Raw genomic sequence first — 20765 nt, forward strand, 5'->3', positions numbered from 1 at the left:
ATCATGGGCACTAGCCTTCATAGTATCCAGGACATCTTCAAGGAAAGATGCCTCAAAAAGGCAGCGGCCATCATTAAGAACCCCATCACCCAGGTCATGTCTTGTTCTCGTTGCTGCCATCAGGAAGGAGGTACAGAAGCGTAAAGGCACACACTCAATGATTCAGAAACAGCTTTTTTCCCTCTGCCATCCGATTTCTGAATGGACATTGAACCCATGAACACTACCTCGCTATTGTTTTATTTCTATTTAATTTAACTATATATGAGGAATTTAAGGTGGGGGGTTATATGGGAGGCAGGGTTTGAGGGTCGGCACAACATTGTGGGCCAAAGGGCCTGTAATGTGCTGTACTATTCTATGTTCTATGTTCTATATGTATATATATTTACTGTAATTCACCATTTTTTTCTATTATTATGTTCTGCATTGTATTGCTGCTACTAAGTTAACAAATTCCACGACACATGCCGGAGATATTAAACCTGTTTCTGATTCTGATTCTTAACCTTAGAAATTTTAAGCTATTACTGTTTGAGGACAAAAAAATGGAAATTTAACACCCTAAATTTAGTATATCAAACTTTGTAATTATTCTTAATGAACTTCAAACACACAAAAAGTATACCCGTTTGAATTTGCTGCTATTACATAGCAAAACAATGAAGATTTGACAAAGTTCCCTTTTCAACTTCAGAGCTGCTTAGATCTTGAGGACTGAGATCATTGAGACCTCTCTCTCTCTCCCCTTACCATCCAGCACCAGGAGTGTTGCATTTGCAAAGCCCTCAGCATTATCAACGACTCCTCCCATCCAACCCACAGTATCTTTGACCTCCTACCATCAAAGTTCAAAGTAGGTTTATTAACAAATAACATATATGTCACCATATACAAACCTAAGATTCATTCTTCCTGTGGGCATATCCAGCAAATCTACAGAACAGTAACTACAACAGGATTGACTGAAGTGCAGAAAACAAATATAAATGCAAATATAAATAAATAGCAATAAATAATGAGAACATAGGATAATGAGATAGAGTCCTTTAAGTGAGATCATTGGTTGTGGGAACAGTTCAATGAAATGAGTGTAGTTATCCCTTTTATTCAAGAGCCTGATGGTTGAGGTGTAGCCACAATATAAGAACAAGTATTGTTAGGCTGGGTAACAGCTTCTCCCCCCAGGCTGTAAGACTTATGAACACTCTGCTACCACCCAGTACACATTCTTTATGACAGTGCCAGTAGCATTGTAATGTTGTATATTTAACTATATGCTGTATATGCATGGTATGTTAACTTGCATGTCTACAGAATTATCTGTTGATATTGATGTGTCTGTTTTATTTTAGGTGCTGTATGTGATATATGTACTGTGTTTTGCACTTTGGTCCTGGAGGAATGTTTATTGTTTAGTCCTATACATATGTACAGCTGAATGACAATAAATTGGAATTGAACTTTCCAAGTGAAAGTGGAGTATGTATCAAATGAAGAACAGAGATTCAGCACAAACTGTATGACTGAGATAACATAACATATCATAATTAGAACTTACGGAGTGCATTGACATATGCGGATGAATTAATCTTTATTCCAGTGCAACAGGTAACCATATCTGCTATGATCTCTTTCCCCTTGTCTGTCACCACTTTAATGTCTTTCTGAGCCTTATTCAGAACAAGTTCTGTCAGGTTATTGACTTTATGTCCTTTTGGAAAGAACAAAATGCAAAATATGCCATGATTCAGATTAATAATAGTAATGTTATTTATAGAGCACTTTTCATACAGACAACGCAGTTCAAAGTGGTTTACAATGGGATAAAGTTCAAACATGAAAATAAAAGACAAAAATATGTTAGTTAAAACCAAAGTTAAATAAATAGGTTTTAAGCTTGTGTTAAAAAGTGCTAACTGAGTCTGCAACTCCTATAGTTTTAGGTACAGTATTGAGTTCCAATTATCTTTTGAATGAGGTAGTTTAAATTTAAGAGACTGGTGGAAGACCTGAAACTTGAGCAGGATTATGAACTGAAAGCGATTCTGTGATGTACTCCGGTCTCAGACCACTGAGAACTTTAAAAACTGATTAGAGAACTTTAAAAACAATCCAAAAGACACAAGAAAATTGTCAGATAATCATGCTTCTCCTATCCAATTGTCATTTCCTCAAATCAATAAAGATGAAAATTACTGTTGAGATAGTTAGTGTCTGTGCCATTGAGAGGCTGGATAAGGGTCCACAGACATACACTAGGTTGCCACTCTAGTAGGTATACATGTACACCTGCTCGTTAATGTAAATATCTAATCAGCCAATCATGTGCCAGCAACACAATGCATAAAAACATGTAGTCACGGTCAAGAGGTTCAGCTGTTTTTCAGACCAAACATCAGAATGGAAAGAAAGGTGATCGAAGTGACTTTGACTGTGGAATGTTTGTTGGTGCCAGACGGGGTGGTTTGAGTATCTCAGGAACTGCAGAACTCCTGGGATTTTTGGGCACAAGCATCTCTGGAGTTTACGAAAAAATAACATTGAGTGAGCACTGGTTCTGTGGGTGAAAATGCCTTGTTAATGAGAGAAGTCGGAGGTGAATGGCCAGACTGGTTCAAGCTGACAGGAAGGTGATAATGACTCAAATAAGCACATATTATGACAGTGGTGTGCAGAAGAGCATCTCTGAATGAACAACATGTCGAACCTTGAAGTGGATGGGCTAGAGCAACAGAAGGTCACTATCATATGCTCAGAGGCCACTTTATTAAGTACGGGAGGTATTGAACATTGAGGCCACTGAGTATAACTTTGCGTCAGCTCAGATACATATGTTAAACATACCATGCAGAAGCATAAAGCAAAACCTGTGTGGTATTCCCAAGAGGGAAGGAAGACTTGGAGATGGAGATCTCCTTCATCCTTGGCTTGTTGTAAATATCTAGTGGTGGCCAGCTTTAAGAGTGGAGTGCCAGTGGGAGAAAGATGGAGACAAAGTCAAAGTCAAAATAATTTTTTTGTCAAAGTACATAGATGTCACAATATTCTACCCTGAGATTCATTTTCTTGCAAGCATTTACAGGAACATAAAGAAATACAATAGAATTTATGACAAGTATAAATAAAGACTGACAATCAACCAATGTACAAAGAAGGCAAATTGTATAAATAAAAAAATGCTGAGAACATGAGTTGTTGAGTCCTTATAAGCGAGGCTGTGGAATCAATTCAGTGTTGAGGTGAGTGATGTTCCCTGTGCTGGTTCAAAAGCCTAATGGTGTGAAAGGTAATAACTGTTTCTGAACTTGGTGATGTGGGACCTGTATCTCCTGCTGATGGCAGTAGTAAGAAGGGTGAATGGCCTGGATGGTGGTGGCAGCGGTCCTTGTAAATGTGTTCATTCGTGGGTCAATTAAACTCCCTCAAAACTTAAAAAAATCTGCAACAGCAGCTTCATGGGAGTCTTTATTTGACGGGTGGATTGGGAATTTGTAATGGCTGTTTAATGGGATCTGACACAATTATAAACAATTTTATAATGGGAATAGTTAGTGAACTCTGAACCTCTGAACTACAGGGCTAAAGTGAGGAAGATGTATTTCCATATATGCTTTTATTTCCTCTTAACCATCAATAAATCTTCATGTTGCACATTCTACTTCTTCTCAAACCTGTGTTAATCTGCTTAATTAGAACATTTATTTTTATTTATTTAGAGATACAGAGTGTAACTGGCTCTTCCGGCCCGATGAGTCACACCACCCTATAATCTGCCTATTTAATACTACCCCAATTACAGGTCAGTTCACAATGACCAACTAACCAATACATCTCAGTCTCTGGGGGGAAGCTCACATGGTTCATGGGGAGAATGTACAAACTCCTTACAGACAGCGCTGGAGTTGAACTCAGAACTCCCAAATGCCTCAATCTGTAATAGCATCATGCAAAGTATTTCCTAAGGATTTCATTAAACCAGGCTCTACACTTCCTTTTAAAGGACAATGATTAACATCTCCCCATTTTATATGGAATTGAAATGGGGATCGATGATTTTATAGATAAAGTAAGTGTGATAAAATAACTAACATTTTTTCTTAGATGTTTTCCATAATACAGGAGAACAGCAGTTAGACTTCTATTGTGGTATCATGTAGACATTTTATTATATTCATTCTGTTAGCTGATCTGTTAACTTGAAGGAGCGATGCCTCAGAAAAGTGGCATCCATCATTAAGGACTCCGCCATCCAGGACATGCCCCCTTCTCATTGCTACAAACAGGAAGAAGGTACAGGAGCCTGAAGGCACACACTCAATATATTATCATGTATTGCATGATATTGCTGCCGTGAAGTTAACAAATTTCATAAGATGTGCTGATTCTGATTCAATCTTTTCAGAAAATGACGCGTTAACTGTACATGATGCTATTGATTGATATGACATTACCTAATAGAAGTTGCACCCCTTTATTCACCAGAATTTCTTTCACTCCTCTCCTAACACTGGGTAAAACTTCAGAATCGCCAAGAATATAAGTGGAATGAATTAATGTTACCTGGAAAGAAAAACAAATAAGGGGGTTAAGTGTGTTAGACAAACATTGTCCAGTTTAATTTCCTGTACATCACGGTTGTAGTCAACATGTTTAATGAATTTGAAGTGAATTTTCACCTGATATCAGCAGAATCAATCAATAAGGCATTCAACACAAAACTAAACCGAAGAAATTAAACACTGAATTTAAGCACATTTGAATTTCAGAATTTATTTTGCTGAGAATACTGTGGAAACTTCAAACCTGAATTAAAATGTTGGGAAGTTACTTGGTCATCTCTTGGGGAAGTTCAGTTTTTATCCAGAGAGTGGTTCAGATCTGGAAGGGTCTTCTGGGGTAATAATCACCATAAGCAGCATTCACAAAATTAAACAGATGTACACAATTTTAACAATAAAGAACTTGATTAGAACAAAAAAATCTAAAGTCGATTTTCGTGCAAAGTTATCAAGATGATCATAGTGTTGCTAAACCAGTTTTGCTGGTTGGTTCGGTACTGAATGGTTGAAGGGAAGTAGCAATTCTTGAGCCTAGTGATGTGGAATGACAGGCTTCTATATCCCCTGCCCAAAAATAGCTGGTTCTTAGCAATACAAATGGATTAAATGGTGAATTTTAGCAAAGAGGAGGCAAGAGGGCTCCAGGAAGTAGGAGTAGGATTCTGTATCAACAGCAGGACTCAATGCCTGCAAGAGATTACTAAAATAACCATATGGAAACCAGAATTAGTCACCTGAAGCAGCAGGCAGCTTCTCCAGAAACAGTGGCTAATCACAAAATAGAATAAATCCTGTTTTAAAGTCATAACATGGACCATATGGCAGAGTGAAATCTGAGATCATTGTTGTTGTCAACTTCTGGTCTGGATCTATAAAGGCTAAAAATATTTTCATTTGGCAGGCTCGGAATTCTCCACTGCTGCTACTTTCTGCTCCCGCCTTCCTGGGCTGATAATGTGAGATGGACAAAACCCACTGTGGTGCCAGAGACCGGTATGAGGTTTGGGAATTAAAATCATTCCCTTTGGCTTATTAATTTAAAACTGCTGATAAAATTCTCCAAGAAAAAGTTGTTCATTAATTTGCATTTAAAAACATTTAAAATAATTTAGAAAGATATTTATAGTTTAGTTTATTTGCTAGGTTTTTCACTTAACTTCTTCAGATTTTTCCACTTGCTTTGAGTGTTTCAGAAGGAGTGTTTGAAGGATTTAAATGTTTAATCATTCTGTGTTTGTGCCTATGACTTCAGTGGCTGTTGAGCCTTTTCAATAATTTTATGGTCAGGGCTCATATTTTCCAGTACATGTGATATTGTGCATGATACAGACGACTGATTGCCCGCAGAGCTTCACCACTGAAAATCAATAAAATTACTTGAGTCTGCACTTTTATAACTAAGAACAGCAGTGAGCTGAGGGTATTTGCTGCCGACTGCAAATTTCACACATGAGTTTCATTTGCTGGACGCAATTAGAGAGCAAGTGCATTTAAAATCTGCATCAGTGTTCACTCAGTCCATCCCAGACCCAGTGTCAGGTGTCTATAAGACAAGTACACGTGGGTGCTACTGTTGTGTAGCGATTAGCACAACACTTTTATGGTGCTCGGAGTTCAAATCCGCTGCCATCTGTAAGGAATTTGCATGTTCTTCCCATGACTGCATGGGTTTCCTCTGGGTGCTCCGGTTTCCACCCACAATCCAAAGACGTACCGGTTGTAGGTTAATTGGTCATTGTAAATTGTCCTGTGATCAGGCTAGAGTTAAGTAGGTGGGTTGCTGGAAGTACATGTCTTTCGGGTAATTTAATAGGATATCAGAAACTCTGTCCTGATAAACTGTAGTCACCCCATATAAACGGAAAACAAGTTAACAAAGAGGTATTGTCATGGAATCATAGAGCACTACCTCACAGAAACAGTCCCTTTGGCCTTTTCAGTTCGTGCTGTCCCAATCTTCTCCCTAGACAAACCTACCTGTAACTGGACCATATCTCTCTATACACCTCTCATCCATTTACCCATCCAAACTTCTCTTAAATATTACAATTGAACCCAAATCTACCACTTCTGCTGGCAGCTCATTCTACACTCACACTGCCCTCTGAGTGAAAAAGTTCCCTCAGATTGCCCTTGAATATATTGCTTTTCACTCTATGACCTCTAGTTCTGGTCTCACCAAATATTCACTTTACAGGGCCTGAGAGCCTTATCGTTACACTCGGCTTTCTAGCACAACCATGTGATCTTTCCAAAGGGTCACAGTTGTTGGTGATAAAGTTAACCTTTTAACAAATATTCTTTTGCTGTAAACAAGAACTAGTCTCCAGTTCTTGATATAAATTGCAAGCAGTAACCTGTTTGAAGTTGAACCTGGAACTTGTTGGCATGTTCTTCTAATTTGTCTAAAGTTAAATGTATATCATTAAAAATAAAATAAGCTGTTTTAAAACAACTTCATTAGCTGGAAGTATCTCCACTTTGTTTGTGGGGGGGGGGGGGACGGACCTATGACTCAAGCAGTGGGCTGGCAGCTAAAACCTTGCTTCAGAGGCTACACAGGGAAGAAAGCTAGTCCTTGAAGAATAGGGTGATACAGTATAACCTCCCTATAATGAGAGCTCACCTCTCTAAGTCCAACCTTATTTCCCCATCATGAGAGGTGGAAATGGGTAGGGCTGGTCAACAGGGGTCTGGTAAAGCTGAATAGGTCAATCCCCTGTACAGTGGATACAATGGATTACAGAAACATTGATCAACTCCAACCATGCAATCGACTCTGGACAATGGAAATGGGAGGTCATCAATGATATATGCTCCACTGGGAACTGATGGCCCAAGAGGAAGACGAAGAAGATGAAGAATAGTGAGGGTATTGGTAAATATCTATATTGGACAGGGCTTAAAATCTTCTTTTGAGTTTCAGGCTTTGCAGCCGGGGAACCCAAAATCATTACAATATGAGGGATAAAGCCTACATGCATTCACCTTATCTATACCCCTCATAGCTTTGTTTACCTCTGTAAGATCTCCCTCATTCTCCTGTGCTCCAGGGAAGAAAATCCTGACCTATTCAATCCTTCCGTATAACTCAGCCCATGATGGAACTGGTGGAGTCTACAGCCCTCTACAGCCTCTTCTGATCTTGTGTATTGGAGCCTCCATTCCAGGCAGCGATACAACCTGTCAGAATGCTCTCCAAAGTTCACTTATTATCAATGTACAACTATGTCACCATATATAACTCTGAGATTCATTTTCTTGTGCGCATACTCAACAAATCTATAGAATAATAACCATAACAGGATCAGTGAAAGACTGCCCAACCAGGATATTCAGCCAGAGTGCAGATGACAACAACTGTGCAAATACAAAAGAAGAAACAATAATAATAAATAGATGTGCAATAAATATCAAGAACATGAGATGAAGAGTTCTTGAAAGTGAGTCCATGGTTGTGAGGATGATGAGGCGAGTGAAGTTGAGTGCACCTATCCCCTTTGGTTCAAGAGCCTGATAGGTGAGGGGCAGTATCTGTTCCTGAACCTGGTGGTGCTAGTCCTGAGGCTCTTGTACCTTCTTCCTGATGGTAGCAGTGAGAAGAGAGCATGTCCTGGGAGGTAGGGTGCATCTATTTGCAGGAGTCTTTGGCAATATATGTCAAATCACGTCCAAGTGCTGATGAAGTACAGCCGCTGGTACTTTGAATTCCAAACATCCTGCTGTAGTTTAATAAAATGCTCTAGTTCTCTTTGTCAGTAATGACGAACACCTGAGGACTCATATGTGATGGCTGAGATCAAGACTAAGGCAGACATTAGCAGCAGGGAGAGCTGATGATTTAAGCCCTCGTCTACGTCTGAGTTTGAAATAGAAGGCTAGGTAAGGACTGGTGAGGGGGTGTGGGCAGCTGCAAGCAGTATCATTGGAGGTACTGATCAAGTCCTGGTGATATCTGACATAGGCAACAGGTCACGGAGATCAAGTTCAAGTTTATTGTCATGGGTATAGATTCCCAGGGATTAAATGCCATGAATATTACCTTTTGCAGCAGCACAATACATTACAAATATAAATTACATACATTTAAATAAACATGAATCATACAGAATAAACAAAAATGTACATAATAACATTAGGGCAAGTTGAAGGAAATATAGTTTTCTTTGCTTTTTTCAGGTTGGTTCATGAACATGATGGCAGTAGGGAAGAAGCCATTGTCAAATATTGAAGTGTTGGTATTCAGCCTCCTGCACATCTTGCAAAAAAGCCACAACGCTAAGGGCTGGGGCTACGAATATTGGACTGGGGTTTGAAGTTAGTTATTTGGTTGGGGGAGGATGCAGGGTGACCATGAGTGATCCAGAGGGTGGGGAGTGGATATTATCGTGTGTGGTTCTGTCCAAAGGATCAAAGGCAAGAACATGATCTGGAAATATGTACGTTGTGAAAAGCTAGTTGTCCTGAAAAAGCACAATTGGTTTTCATGAAAGAGCTGAACTCAGTCCGCTCACTGACCAACTAGACCTAATTGCCTATGTAATGCTCCAACATTGCATGGGAAATGCGCTCCTCTCTGCCATAAATAAAAAGGAAATGGTGCAGATTGACCAAGAGTGAATCTTGTCCAAATATTTTTTTTACTACCCATTACACCACTGGCATTTAGGGCAGCAAGGAACGTCCTCCATCTCTGGCGGTGTTCAGAGGCTTCCTTCATCATGCCAGTAGCTCCCTCTTCGTTTTCAATACTATCATCATGCAAGTCCCTGGTGGAGACTCAGGAATACTGTCACACTCAGATGTAGAAGGAATCTTCATTGCTGTTTCCATAACAATTTTGTTTTACCAGTCAGGGTTGTTAGCCCTGAGCTGGACCCCGTGAACCTGGCCTCTGCCCTTTGACCTGCCTGGCATTGGTGACCCTACCAAGAGCCAAAGTATAAAGCTCTGACTCCAGCCAACATAGCTCTCTGGGTCACTGAAGCATGCAAGCCTCCAAATCCTACGACAGTTCCGTGGTCCTCTGGAGGCTGACCCAAATATGTTCAGTTGAAGTTTTAGAGGCAACATTTCAGCCAGAAATGCTCACAATCATATAGAAATTTGTGAAGAAAATAAGATGCTTGAAAAAAAGTACCATATCCTAATTTCTAAACTTTTATGTTTAGCCTTGATATTGAGCACCTGAATTCATAAGGAAATAAACAGGGAAACAGCGAATCAGGGAATGAAAAGTAAACATGGGTCACTCATGGCAGTTCTACTGTTAGACTAGCAAGGATCAAGGTTTAAGTCTGTATGACAAACACAAGAGATTCTGTAAATGCTGAAAATCTAGAGCAATGCATACAAAATGCTGGAGAAACTCAGCAGGTCAGGCAGCATTTATGGAGAGGAATATGCAAATGATGTTTCGGACCAAGACCCTTCATCAGGACTGGAAAGGAAGGGGGAAGAAGCCAGAATAAGAGGGTGGCCCGAGGGGAAGGAGGACAAGCTGGCAGGTGAAATGGAGAAGGAGAGTGGATGAAGTGAGAAGCTGCGAGGTGAAGTTGGAAAATGTAGAGGGTTGAAGAAGAAAGAATCTGATAGGGGAGGAGAGTGGATCATAGAAGAAAGGGAAGGAGGAGGGGCATCGCAGGAAGGTGGGGAGCAGATGAGGAGAAGAGAAGGGGTAAGAGGGGAGCCAGAATGCAAAAGTAGAGAAGGGGGTGGGGTGCGAAATTACCAGAAGTTAGAGAAATTGATGTTCATGTCACCAGGTTGAAAACTACCCAGAGGGAATATGAAGCGTTGCTACTCCAACCAGAATATGCACCCACTGTGGCAGTAGAGGAGGCTATGGATTGACCTGTCAGAATAGGAACGGGAAGTAGAAATTAAAATGAGGGGCAACTGGCAAACCTCACTTGCTGCGGCAGACGGAGCAAAGCTGCTTGATGAAGGTGTCATAAATCTGTATGATGCGAGGGCTGAGATAAATACATAAAATGCTGGAAATACTTGGCAGGCCAGGCAGCACTTGTGGGGAGAGTTAACCTTCCATATATGTTTAGCCTTGATATTGAGCACCCCAATTCATAAGGAAGTATCATAGAGGACCTGTCCTGGACTGATTGTATAAATAGAATTACAAAGAAAGCACAATAGTGCCTCTACTTCCTCAGGAATCTGTGGAGATTCGGCATGTCATCAAAAACCTTGGCACACTTCTGTAGATGTGTGGTGGAAAGTGTGCTGACTGGTTGCATTATGGCCTGGTATGGGAACACCAGTGCCTTTGAGTGGAAAATCCTTCACAAGGTAGTGGATTCGGCCCAGTACATCAGGGGTAAAGCCCTTCCAACCAATGAGCACATCTACATGAAACATTGTAGTAGAAAAGCGGCGTCCATCATCAGAGATCCTCACCATCCAGGCCAGGATCTTTTCTTGCTGTTGCCCTCAGGTAGAAGGTACAAGAGCCTCAGGACTCGCACCACCAGGTTCAGGAACAGTTACTAACCCTCAGCCATCAGGCTCATGAACAAAAGGGGATAACTGCACTCATTCTATTTCTGGTGTTCCCACAACCAATGGTCTCATGTTAAGGACTCTTCGTCTTGTTATTTTGTGCTCTCATCATTTATTGCTATTTACTTATATTTACTTTTGCACAGTTTCTTGTCCATTGACTCTGTGCTATAGATCGGCTAAGTATGCCTGCAGGAAAAAGAATCTCAGTGTTGTATATGGTGAATTGTATGTACTCTGATTGTAAATTTTACTTTGAACTTTGAAACAGGGAATCAGGTTGTGAAATTTAAGGAATGAAAAGCAGAAGTGTCATTCATGACAGTTCTACTGTTAGACAAACAAGGATCAAAGTTTAAACCTAATGATAAAGACAAGAGATTCTGCAGATCACACAGCATTTATGGAGAGAAGTAAGTGTTGTGTATTTGATATTTCAATAATATTTGAGTAGCCTTGTATATATATATTGTTTGATTAAGTATTCTTGTTAAATAATTCAAAATATGTTAATTACGTATATCTTCATGATACCACGTGATACACTTAAAGTAAACTCAGTTATACCCGTATTTTCAGACTCCCATCTTCGTTTGAATTAATTAAATGTTTTGAAGTTATAAAACATAACAGTAAGCAGTTGATGTTTCACACCAAGAATCTACATCAGAACTAGAAAAGGCTCATGAAAGCCTTTGTTTCGGGGTGTTTCTCTCTGTACTGAAACAGAGAGATGGGAAGGGAAAGGGTTGATCTAAAATATAAATGTCACTGTGGGAAGCACCTTTTAAATTAGGACAGACAAAAGTACCAAATTTCAACTGAAGTATTTACCACTGCTTACTGGGCAGCAGGTCATCAAACAGAAAACGTATCTGAAACTTCTATTCAGTGCCAGATTACCTCTTTCATGGGGTAGTCGGTTTTGATCTCCGCTGCTAATTCTACGCCGGCAAGCCCGCCTCCAACTATAACAATTGTCTCAGCAACCTGAATCTATATGGAACAACAAAAAGAAAGGATTGGGTTCATTTAGTGCCTTTCACAACCTTGGTTGTCTGGAAGTATTCTGTGGCCAGTTAAATACAGTCTCGATATTAATGAAAGAAATACAACAATCAGGTAGCATAAATATTAATGTGATTATTAATACATCGTCTCTTTTTTACTGATGGTGGTTTAGGGAGACGTAATGGCTGAGACACCTCTGCTTTTCCCTGAATATCCAGGCAAGAAGTTTCTGTTTAATGTCTGACCCAATAACAGCTCTCCTTCAATACTGGAAAGGAGCACCAGCCTGAGTAAAAGACCTAATTGAGTCATGGAGCATTACAGCATAGGTCCTTTGGCCTAATCTAGTCAGTGCCAAAGTGTTATTCTGTCTAGTCCTTTCAACCCACTCCTAAACCATAGTTCTCCAAACTCCTCCCATCCACGTACTTATCCAAACATCTCTTACATGTTAAAATCAAACCCGCATCCACCAATTCCCCTGGCAGCTTGTTCCCAAATTGCCCGACCTTCTGAGCTTAGGCTGTGACCCAAACTCAGCGGAAAAAACCTGTTTGCATTTATCCTATCTATATCCCTCAAATAATTTTGTATACCTCTATCAAATCTCCTCTCCTTTTCCTGTGTACATTGGTAACAAAGTCCTAACCTATTCAGAACCTTCCTTATAAATATGTGAGGTTTGAGCCCATAAATGTCTGATTCTGAAGCCAAACTGCCATCATAACGACGCAGAAAGCATTTGGCTTATCAGACCCATGTCATCTCCAGAAAATTAAGCCCCATTATTCCATTTCACCCCTCTGCTTATTTCCCAGTAACCTTTGACTTAGATACACAATATAACAGAGTAGATAATCAGCAATACATAAAACAGGACAAGAATAACCGAAGAGCTGTTATTAAGAACTGACTTCAATAAAACTGAGGCATGAATCACACATTACATATATCAAGCACAGCATGGAACTACCTTGCCTATTTTATACCCATACTTCCTATATCATCACCCCATTATAAGTTGAATTTAAACCTGAAGAATTAGGCCATTTGGTGCATTGAGTTTGCTCCATCTTTTCATCATTGCTGATCCATTTCCCCTGTCAGTTCCAATCTCCTGCCTTCTCCCCATTTCCCTTCATCACTAATCAAGGATCTATCGACCTCTGCCAATGACTTGGCCTCCACAGCTGCCTGTGGCAAAGAATTCCACAGATTCACCACTCTCTGGCTAGAGAAATTCCTCCACATCTCTGTTCTAAAACGATGCCTCTCTATTCTGAAGCTGTGTTCTCTGGTTTTAGACTCTCCCACCACAGGAAACATCCTCTCCACATCCATTCTATTGAGGCCTTTAAACATTTGATAGGCTTCAATAAGGTCACCCCTCATTCTTGTGAATTCCAGTGAGTACAAGCCTAGAACTATCAAACGCTCCTCATATGACAAGCCTTTCAATTAAGTTACTCGGGGCAACAAAAAATTTTTTTATGGATTGGTTTGGCAACTGCTCTGCCTGAGATGGCAATAAACTTCAGGGGGATGTGGACTCCACTCAGAACATCACAGAAACCAGGCTCCACTCCGTGGACTCTGTCTACACTTCCCGTCACCTCAGTAAATAAGCCAACGTAATTAAAGATCTGACCTTTGCCCTTCTCTCCCTTACCCTGATACAAAAGCCTGTGAACATGTCCCACCAGGCTTAAGGACATATTCTGTCTCACTGTTATAAGATTAATGAACAGATTATCTACTAAAATGGATTTTGACCTCATAATCTATCTTGTCATGGCCTTGCACCTAATCATCTGCCTGCACTGCTCTTGCTCTGTAACTGTTACACTTTATTCTGCAATCTTTTCTTGTTTTTCCCTGTACTACCTCAATGCACTGATGTGACAAAATGATTTGAATGCATGATACACAGAACAATTGTTTGATTGTACCTCAGTACATGTGACAATATAAACCAATTTATCAAATTGCATTTTGAATTCAAGTAGATTTAAGTCATAGTACTAATTTTGCAGAGACAGATTCATCTGAGGAAAATGCTTTAAAACAAATCATTCCGCCAAAACATGGTCAGCTGAGATGCATATGCCATCAGCCAAATGAAATTGACTCAAGATGCAACAAAATTAATTCTCAAATTGTTAGAGAATTTGGTAGTGAAAATATCCAAATATCAGGGGGAAAGTAATTGATTTCCTTTTACAGACTGGTTAGCACATGCAGAATTATTAATGGTGGCATTTCAGAGCAAAATGTCTATCTGGAAATAGATTCTGTGGTTATCAATATTGTGGCCACCAATAACAAGGCAAGTAAAAAGCAGACAGCAATTGCTAACAGCCCTGGTTGTATCTTGGTGAGAATAGAAGGAATCAATCTCTTAGGAGGTTCATTGAAAGGGACTACTGACAATAAAACCCGGCCTGTGTAAATATTCTATAGCCGGTATAAGATGGTGCTGGCAAGTGACAGCTCATTGTGTGTAGGAAATCTTCAAATATTCCCATTTAGGATTACTGCAGCTGAAACCTAAGGCCCCAACCATGGGTATTTCAGTAAGCAGGAATGTTTTAATATTGATTCTCAAAATTGGCAGACTCTGGACTGCAGATTCAGGTTGAGAGTGCAGTTTTCCCTTTAAAAAGAAAGCATATATATGATGGATAAATGTAGAGATATTTGTCACCATCAAGGACATCTTCAAAAGGCAGCATCCATTATTAAGGCCCCCTCCAGCCAGGACATGCCTTCTTCTCATTACTATCATCAGGGAGGAGGTTCTGGAGCCTGAAGGCACATACTCAACATTTTAGGAACAGCTTCTTCCCTTCTACCATCAGATTTCTGAATGGACATTGAACCATGAACATGACCTAACCATTTTTGCACTACTTATTAATTTTTTTAATATATTGACTTCAAGTGCAAATTTATTGTCATCTGACTGTACAACCAAACAAAGCAATGTTCCTCTGGACCACGGCGCACCCACAAAACATATATCACACAGAGCACATGAACCAAAATATCACTACAAATAAGTTAATAAAATATAATTCAAAGTGCATGTAGAGCACAGTTCATGTACTTTTTCCAAACAACAAATTTCACAACATTGGTCAGTGATAATAAACATGATTCAAATTTATTCCTTCCTGAAGGGTGACAGTGGAATGGAAGGCAATGGGTAGATTAAAATGCGCACCAGATCAACTGCTAGCCTACACATACAGTAGGTATTACCTCCTTTACCAAATCTTCATACATCTGGATGGCAGTCTCTCTACTAACTGATTCAATTAACTTCCCAGGAAAGGGACCTGTACTTCCAGTTGCCAGAATAAGGTATGAATAACGTATGACCTTCAAAACACAAGAAAAGGCAATGTGCTTGTTAGGACTAAAATGCTAAGATGTGCAACAATTCGCTTAAAATCCAAAATATATTTGACATATTCCCTTATTAAAGAGTCAGAAATATATTTTTTTATTTACCTCTCCATTTTCCATGATGACACCTTGGTCTTGCAGATCAATATCTATGACTTTGCCTTGTTTGAAGTTCGCTTTGAATGTCAGATCATATGGTATGAATGTTTTCTTAGCAAATCCTAATTAAAGATATGTATGACAGCAAGTGGTATGAAAATATTAGCAACATGAGGTACAGGAAGGAAAGGTATATAACCTATCAAAATTATCCCTGCACAAATACAGCTCACAATAACTAAGACATTGAGTATAAAGGATAGGCAGAGATCAGGGATGGTCATTGCCTAGGACGTGTGATGTGACTGTTACCCATCACTTATTTGCCCAAGCTGGAAGATTGTGCAGGACCTTCCACATGTTGTCATGGTTCTTACTACAAAGGATGTGCTGACGTTGGAGACAGTTCAAAGGAGGTTCATGAAAATGATTCAGAGAGTGAAAGACTGCTCGTATGAAGAGTGTTTGCTATCTCTGGGCTTGTATTCACTGGAATTCAGAAGAATGAGAGGTGACCTCATTGAAACCTATTCAATGTTGAAAAGCCTCAATAAAATGGATGTGGAGAGGATGTTTCCAATGGTGGGGGAGTCCAAGACCAGAGGGTGCAGCATCAGAATAGAGAAGCATCCTTTTAAAATGGAGATGAGGAGGAATTTCTTTAGCTAGAGAGTGGTAAATTTGTGAAATTCATTGACAACGGCAGCTGTGGAGGCCAAGTCATTGGGTATACTTAAGGCAGAGGTTGATAGATTCTTGGTTACTCAGGGCATGAAAGGATATGAGGAAAAGGGAGGAGATTAGGGCTGAGAGGGAAAATGGGTTCATCTATGGTGAAATGGCAGAGTACACGATGGGCTAAATTGCCTAATCCTGCTCCTATATTTTATAATTGTGATGACACCACAATTGTAGGCCGCATCTTGGGTAATGATGAGTCTGAGTACAGAGAGGAAATTAAGAACCTGGTGGCATGATGCAAAGACAATAACCTATCCCTCAACGTCAGCAAGACGAAGGAATTGGTTGTTGACTTAAGGAGTGGCGGACCGCATGACCCCATCTACATCGGTGGTGCGCAGGTGGAACAGGTCAAAAGCTTTAAGTTCCTCGGGGTGAATATCACAAATGACCTGACTTGGTCTAACCAAGCAGAGTCCATTGCCAAGAAGGCCCACCAGCGCCTTTACTTCCTGAGAAAGCTGAAGAAATTTGGCCTGTCCCCTAAAACCCTCACTAATTTCTATAGGTGCACCGTAGAAAGCATTCTTCTAAGGTGCATCACAACCTGGTACGGAAGTTGTCCTGTCCAAGACCGGAAGAAACTGCAGAAGATCGTGAACCTAGCCCAGCACATCACACAAACCAACCTTCCATCCTTGGACTCACTTTACACCACACGCTGTCGGAGCAGTGCTGCCAGGATAATCAAGGATAAGACCCACCCAGCCAACACACTTTTTGTCCCACTTGCCTCCAGGAGAAGGTTCAGGAGCTTGAAGATACATATGGCCAGATTTGGGAACAGCTTCTTTCCAACTGTGATAAGACTGCTGAACAGATCCTGACCTGGATCTGGGCCGTACCTTCCAAATATCCTGACCTGACTTGCACTACCCTACTTTCCCTTTTCTATTTTCTAATTATGATTTATAATTTAAATTTAAATTTCTAATTTAAATTTCTAATTATAATTTTAAATTTAAGTGTTGGCGCGTGGCCTAGTGGGCAAGGCATCAGACTAGTAACCTGAAGGTCACTGGTTCGAACCTCAGCTGAGGCAGCGTGTGTGTGTCCTTGAGCAAGGCACTTAACAACACATTGCTCTGTGACGACACCGGTGCCAAGCTGCACGGGTCCTAGTGCCCTTTCCTTGGACAACATCGGTGGCGTGGAGAGGGGAAGGCCTGCAGCTTGGGCAACTGCCAGTCTCCCATACAACCCTGCCCAGGCCTGCGCCCTGGAAACTCCAGGCGCAGATCCATGGTCTCTCGAGACCGACGGATGCCACTTAATTTAAATTTTTATTATATTTACTTTGATTTGTACTTCAGGGAGCGCGAAGCGCAGAAACAATTATCACTGTGATGATTGTACGCTCTAGTATCAATCGTTTGGTGACAATAAAGTATTTGTATTTGTATATTTTATGGACTTATGTTCTAAGGGGCCATGGCAAAACCACACCTGGAGTACAGTCCACAATTGACCCACTTACATCAAACATTCTGTAGATAGAAGCAGATGCGATTGTGGCTTTTAGGAGCCTTTTAGATAGACACATCAATATGCAGAGAGTGGTGGGAAATGGATAATATGTAAGCAGAGGAGTTTGATCTGGTATCATGTTCAGCACAGACATCACAAGGAAGCTAAGTGCAGACTGGTGCATCAACACCTCAGCAGTTTGTGTGTGTTGCTCAAGATCTCCAGCAGCTGCGAATCTCATGTGGTAAAGGTAGATCAGTCATGTTCTTACTGAGGGCACAGCGAGCACAAGGAACCAAATACACTACTATACACCAAATAACTTGGAAGACAAAACTAGGCATCCCATGCACCATTAATCTGCAGGCCATGTCCATAAGACCTTAAAACACAGGAGCAGAATTAGGCCATTTGGCCCATTGAGTCCGCTCTGCCATTTCATCATGGCTGATCTATTTCTCTGTCAGCCCCAATTTCATGCATTCTCGAAGAACTTAGCAGGTCAGGCAGTATGTATACTGAGTTCATGTTTTGAGCTAAGGCCCTTCATTACGACTGGTGAACCTCAGTACTCTTTATCAGGACCTTTCCTTAGAGGCTGCCTGACCTATTGATTTCATCTAGCATTTTGTATGTTGTTTATTTTTCTGTGGTTTGCAGTTTGTGATGATGTTAGCCTTAACCACAACAAAGCAACTAATGCTGAAATTTCAGAACCCTTATTCCCCTCCAGTTTACCTTCCTGTACCGATGCTCTGAGAGCTCCCATGTTGTGGTGGAAGGCATACTTTATGTCAATCAGTGTGTAAGGGATCCTGTAGCTTGACAATTGTTTTGCTGCAGCGATCCCTCCAAATCCGGCACCAACGATGACAACATGGTCATTGCTACTGACGGATAATCTCGGTCCCATTGCGTCTCTGTTCAAAGGAGAGAAAGTGGAAAGATAAAATATAAACTCAAGTCTCGCATTTATCGGGCATTCTCACAGCCTCAATAGACTGCAAACAATTTAGAGCAAATCAAACAGTAAAATATTAAGCGGGGCAGGCAAATAAAAGCAGAATCAATCAGCAGATCAGAAGAACCTGTGGGAACACTAACAGAGTTGTTGTCTTGGATTGGCCATCATTCATCAGAACTTCTGCATCGGAACTACCTCCTGTAATTTCATATCTCTTTCCTAGTTCATCAAAATGTCTACATCAGAACTCCCTGCTGTAGTGTCATATCTCCTTCTAAGTGCCAAAGAACAAACCTGCTCCACCTGTAACAGGCTGGAGTACTAAGGTTCAAAGACCAGCCAGGTCTTATCACTTATGAAGTGCAGTAGCATTACACTGTTCACTTTTTAACTTGTGTCGTAAATGCATATTATGCAAAATGTCAGTTTTCTGGAATATATTTTATTATTTGTTAATTTCTTTGTGGTCATCATCATTATATGCCATGTCATAGGATGTGGACATCAGAGTCTATGACCATGCTTGTTCATGGCAAACTTTTCCACAGAAGTAGTTGCCATTGCCTTTTTTTTACAAGATGGATGACCCCAGCCATTATTAATACTCTTCAGAGATTGCCTGGTGCTAGTGGTCGCACAACCAGGACTTGTGATATGCATCAGATGCTCATACGACCATCCACGTCCCGTTCCCGTGGCTTCACATCTAAGCAGGTACTACGCCTTGCCCAAGGGTGACCTGCAGGCTACAGAAAGGAAGGAGCATCTTACACCTCTTTGGTAGCCATGTATCACCATCCCTCCACCAGTTTTGTGGTAATGTCATTTTATGTGTCGTGTGAGATATATGTACTGTGTTGTGCACCTTGTGTTGTTTTGTTCGGCGATATATATATACATACATACACAGTTGAATGACAATAAACTTGAAGTTGAAACTGGGAATGCAACATCTTCCAAATGTGCCAAATGTTAGACCACAAATATGAGTAAAATTTCAACACTTTTATTGCGAGAATAAAATGTAAAATGTAAACTATTTCCACTTGCAGGAGGAGCAAACATCAAAGTAGCTGAAGGGATGATACAATGACTAAGCATTCATTTTTCAGGAAGATCACCTACAGCTTCCCCAGAGCATTTCCAAGTTTGTGGATCGGATAACGATCTGAACTCACAAGCCAGGAATAACTTCTGAAATGTGGAAAAAGAAGCAGTAGGTGGAACTTCAATGCAGTTTTATAAGGTTTAGTTCAGTGGAGGCTCAACAGCAGATATTAGCCATCGATCACTACTTCCTCCAAAACAGGAAGTTGTGACTCCAATGCCTCACCAAAGACATGTGCATGAAAGTCTACTGTAGACTGACACTCTACTGCAGCACCATTACAAAGGTTAAGCTGAGAGCTGGGCTCCTGTCTAAGATACCATGATATCACTTTGCACAACAATTAGGATGGGAGGTGGAGGTGAATCTGTGGAATTCATTGCCCCAGATGATGTGGAGAACAAATTATAGGGTACATTTGGAGTAGATATTGATAGATTCTTGATTAGTAAGGGTGTCATCGGTTGTGGTGAGAGGGCAGGAGAATGGTGTTAAGTGGGATAATAAATCAGCCATGATCAAATGCCTGGCCAATATTTATTCCTCAACTAACAATACCGAAAACAGGTTTTCTGTATTTTTCTTACTTATTCTTACATTGAGGGTCTGACCTTGATGAACCAGCCTGGTGTTTATCACCCATCCCTGATTGCCCTTGAGAAGAATTGCCTTCTTGAAGTGCTTCAGTCCTTGTAGTTGAAATGCTGTTGGTTGGGAAGTTGCATGCTTTGGACCCAGCGACTGTAAAGGGGCAATGATATGTATTCAAGTCAAGGTGGTGTGTAAGTTAGAGGGAAACCTGTAGCTGGTGATGTTCATATGTATCTGAATCTCTTGTCTGTCTCGATAGTAAGGGCTGTTGGTTTGCTGTTATCGGAACAGTCAAACA

At 40.5% G+C, this 20765-nt stretch overlaps 1 protein-coding gene across 1 annotated transcript in view; it reads right to left on the minus strand.

The window, feature by feature from the left end:
* LOC140714377 (ferroptosis suppressor protein 1-like) overlaps nt 1-20765 on the minus strand; it is a 38321-nt gene that overhangs the window by 9629 nt on the left and 7927 nt on the right. The window contains exons 2-7 of the mRNA XM_073025590.1: nt 18543-18724; nt 15603-15718; nt 15351-15470; nt 11982-12074; nt 4455-4563; nt 1562-1714 (exon numbers count right to left, since the gene is read on the minus strand). Of these exons, the coding sequence (XP_072881691.1) occupies nt 1562-1714; nt 4455-4563; nt 11982-12074; nt 15351-15470; nt 15603-15718; nt 18543-18717 (766 nt within the window). The 5' untranslated portion in view covers nt 18718-18724. The remainder of the gene's footprint in view (nt 1-1561; nt 1715-4454; nt 4564-11981; nt 12075-15350; nt 15471-15602; nt 15719-18542; nt 18725-20765) is intronic.

This window comes from Hemitrygon akajei, chromosome 21 (assembly GCF_048418815.1).
Source record: "Hemitrygon akajei chromosome 21, sHemAka1.3, whole genome shotgun sequence".
NCBI classification, from domain to species: Eukaryota; Metazoa; Chordata; class Chondrichthyes; order Myliobatiformes; family Dasyatidae; genus Hemitrygon; species Hemitrygon akajei.